The sequence below is a fragment of the Chrysochloris asiatica genome, unplaced genomic scaffold (assembly GCF_000296735.1).
Source record: "Chrysochloris asiatica unplaced genomic scaffold, ChrAsi1.0 scaffold00154, whole genome shotgun sequence".
In the NCBI taxonomy this organism is placed as follows: domain Eukaryota; kingdom Metazoa; phylum Chordata; class Mammalia; order Afrosoricida; family Chrysochloridae; genus Chrysochloris; species Chrysochloris asiatica.
In genome coordinates this window covers 6,935,406-6,939,594 of record NW_006408672.1, presented here as the reverse complement: position 1 = coordinate 6,939,594, position 4,189 = coordinate 6,935,406, and the positions used below count along the sequence as shown (strand labels likewise).

General features: G+C 39.4%; 1 protein-coding gene across 1 annotated transcript in view; it reads left to right on the top strand.

Annotated features, from left to right (window-relative positions):
* Positions 1-4,189, top strand: part of IGSF5 (immunoglobulin superfamily, member 5) — a 61,127-nt gene that overhangs the window by 40,983 nt on the left and 15,955 nt on the right. Inside the window, exon 5 of the mRNA XM_006870861.1 lies at positions 3,232-3,366. Within this exon, the coding sequence (XP_006870923.1) occupies positions 3,232-3,366 (135 nt within the window). The remainder of the gene's footprint in view (positions 1-3,231; positions 3,367-4,189) is intronic.

The window sequence follows — 4,189 nt, the reverse complement described above, 5'->3', positions numbered from 1 at the left end:
GACCTTAAGGTTCGCAGCCCGATTCGTAACCACTACGCTACCAGAGCTCCTTTGTGTGAAGAGCAGGAGACAAATATCTTTTTATATTTTATAATTTTTCCAAGTCCAATATTCTCAGCATTTTAGCAGGTCCTTTTAGATAAGTCAGTGGATTGATTATTCTGCAGTTGCCCCCTCACTTGTCCATGAGTGAACATCTAGATGGTTGATGATTATAGACACCAGATTATTAATTGTCATCTTTAATCATTCCTACAGCTTATTCTGAGTCCTACTATGGCACTGTGGGTTAATGCGGCAGACTGCAAAGCTGTTTGAACTGCAAGGTTGGTGGTTCAACCTCACCAGCTGCTCCTTGGAAACCCTATACAGGGTCGCTATGGGTCAAAACTGACTCAATGGCACTTAACAACAACAATAACAACAGCAACAACTTATTCTGGACTCCTGGTGTGGCACTGTGGGTTAATGCATTGGATTGCAAAGTCATTTTGAGCTGCTAGGTTGGTGGTTCACGTTCACCAGTTGCTCCTTGCAAACCTTATACAGGGTCGCTATGGGTCAGAACTGACTCAAAGGCATTTAACAACAACAACAACAAAAAAAAAAAACCCCAGCTTATTCTGAACATTTAAACTTGATGTAGGAAAAGTGCATCAACTACAATCAAAAGGTCAGTCTTCAAGGAAAACTCTAAAGAGTGTCTAAGAGCTGCTTTTGAACTCTATTTTCTGGTTCCAAACTGTTAGGCGACTGTTGATTTAAAAGCAAACCCTAAAAAATAAAAGCAAACACTATTTTTCTTCAAAGGAAGTCCATTTTCTAATGACTGTTGTTACTGTTAAGCGCCATTAAGTCGGTTCTGACTCATAGTGACTCTGTATAGGGTTTCTGAGGAGTGGCTTGTGAATTTGAACCACCAACCTTTCGATTAGCAGTCCAGTGCTTCTCTTATAGTACCAGACTAGTATGTAATAAAATAGCATGCATTTACCTTGTGAAAGCATCCAAATAGTCAGGATTGAGTGGCAGACTTTTATCCAATAGCAGTTTACATCGAAACACATTAATGTAAATGGCTGTGGTATGACTTCAGAGGTTCAATGTTGTTGTTGTTAAGTGCTGTTGAGTCAGTTGTGACTCACAGTGACCCTGTGTAGTGTAGTGTTTCCAAGGAACGGCTGGTGGGATTGAACTTTGTAGTTGGCAGTCAAGTGATAGAAAGAAGTAAAATGCTCTATTTGGGACCTCAAAGACACACTGAGTGGTGCAAAGAGGGGTTAAGTGCTCCATTAGTAATTGTCAGGTTGTGGGTTTGAAGCCACCCACAGGTGCCAGAAGACAGACCTCTTGATTTGTTTCCAAAAGGTCACATCCTTGAAAACCCTATGGAGTGTAGTCTGCTCTATACACATATGGTTACCATGAGTTGGAATTGATTTGTTGGCAATTTTTTTAGAAGGGACATTAATGCAGTTCCCCTAAGTCAACAACAGAGACATCCAACATGACTTTCTATGCTGATGGAAATGCCTTATGCTTACCGTAAATGAGCACTGAAATGTGGCTCTATGGTTGGGGCACTGATTGAGAAATTTTATAGAATTTTAATTAACATAAACTTTTGATAGGAATATATCACTGGCCATTCCTGGCTATGATATGGCTGTAAAATTTCAAAATGTTTTCCTTTCTCCCCCCACCCCCATCCTTCCCTCCTTTTATTTCCTATGTGTTCTGTCTCATCATGGTGGTGGTGGTGGTATGCCATTGAGTCAGTTCCAACTCATAGCAACCCTGAATAGGATTTCCAAGGCTATAAATCTTAATGAGAGCAGAAAGTCTCATCTTTCCCCCCAGAGTGACTCAGAGAAAACTTGCAGTTAGCAGCCCAGTTTATAATCCACTGTGCTGTCAGGGATCCTTACTGCCTCATTTTATTCTTCTCTCTTCCAACTCTTAGACACCTCTGTAAAACAAGAGGGAAAGTTGGCATTTAAAAAAGGCAGATTCCTAGGAGCTATGGACAAAGCTATTACTATATGGGAAATGGACGCTGTGGGTGGGGTTTGAGCATAGCTGAAGCGAAACCCTTGCACTAGTTGGCTTTAGAAGTGGTCCTTCCTCCATTTGTCTTGCTTTCCTTCGTGCTTTAAATGAGTCCTGGTATGGCACTGTAAGATAAGTACTTGACCTCAAAGTCTGTTTCAACCAAAGGTTTGGTGGTTCAAACTCACCAACCATTCTTTGGAAACCCTATATAGCACAGCTATGGGTTGGAACCAACTTGACAGCACTTAACAACCACAGCTGCTAAACAAAAGGTCTGTTTTGAACAATCAGTGGGAGAAAAGACCTGAGAATCTGGTCTTGTCGAGATTTTAGCCTAGGAAACCCTGTGAGACAGTTTAACTCGGTCCTTTAGGCTTGCTATCAATAATACTCACAACAATGACAAGAATGTTGAGAATTAGAGACATGGAAATGAGAATCAAATGTCTTTCTTCTAATCTTGTCCAGTAGTTCATTGCTGGCTGACATCAGGTGGCCCCTGTTTCATGGCAACCCTATGAACAATGGAACAAAGCACTGCCCGGCCCCATGCCATCCCAGACTGGTTGCAGATCAAATCATTCTGATCTATAGGGTTTGCACTGGCTGGTTTTCAGGAGTAGATCTCTAAGGCTTTCTTCTTGACACATCTTGGTTTGAAAGCTCCATTGAAACCTATTCAACTTGCAAGCCTCCACTGACATATGGGTGGTGTCTGGGCTTGAGTTGCATTGACCTGGAATTGAATCCTGATCTCCTGCATGGAAGACAAGAATTCAACCACGGAACCACCAATGGTCCCACAGTCCAGTAGCAGGTGCTCAATAAGTATTTCTTGACTGAATAAAAATGTATGAATATGTTAATACAACTCCAATTGCAACAAGCTAGAACTTAGCCTTATCTACCTTTCAGGAAAGTTAGTAGTGTTAATCAACTAATGCTTGAAATGATGGTGTTACTAAGATTTTATTAGCAGTAATTAGTATTGTAGCAGACAAGACTATAGATTATTGAATAATTGAACAAATTGAAGGGATACAATACTTCTCCATTCTAGGCCAGATAGTCATAAACTTGAAAACTGATCTAATTTATAGTGTGGCAGAACCACTAATTGGCTACCACAAACAGTAAGAAGCATCACTAAAATATTTTTTTCTCCTCTCAATCTTATAGGCAATACTGATAAACCATCATTGCCTACCTGGGCAATAATTCTCCTTGCAGTATCACTTTCATTGCTTTTGATCCTGATAATGATTCTGATTATAATATTCTGCTGTGGTTGTATCTCCAGAAAAGAGAAAAAAGGTAATATTTTTGTTCATATAGATTTGAATATATATATATATATTTATTTATTTATTTTTGATATGAGCAGTTGAAATTCATCAGCTCTTTGAAAAGATGTATTAGCTTCCCAAGTCCTTAAAAGGAAACATGCAAAGCGAAAAGTGTTTCTTAAGGAAGTCGTTCTTTGGGGGTTTGATATAAACCTGCTGTACTCCCAGGAAACTGAGATGGTTACATTTTTGCAAAGATGGTAACATGGAACCTTTGTTGACAAAGACACTGTTTGATTTTTAGACTTATTTGGAAGGCTGTATGGCTATGTGGCACAGATGTTATGACTCTTCTAGAATAATACCACCAGTGTGAAGACGCTCAAAGATTGTTTCCTATTTTGTGTAATTACAAACCGTTCTGTATGGGTCAATCCTAATGCAGTGATAGAAGGAAAAATAGTCTTCTATTAATGAAACTAATAAAATAAAATAAAGAATCCTTCCAAATTTCCTCTGAATGAGATCTTCTAAGATACTCTTAGATATATGAAAGTGAAGGTCTTGTTTTTGGTTTGGGCTCAACATTGGAGTGGATTCAATGTGTGAGGGGAACTTCAAAAACTCTGTGGAAAATTCCATTATCATTTTTTTAAATGTTTTATTGTGAATTATGTGATAGTTTACATGGCAGAACATTCGTTTTACATTGATCCTATTATATAGCGTTTCATTGCCATGGTTAGAATCCTCTCCATGCATCATCAACCAACCAAAGGGTATACCCTGCAAGCCTGCCCCAGGTCATCAGCACACAGCTTCTCTCCCTCTCTGGGTCTAGAGTCCCCAGC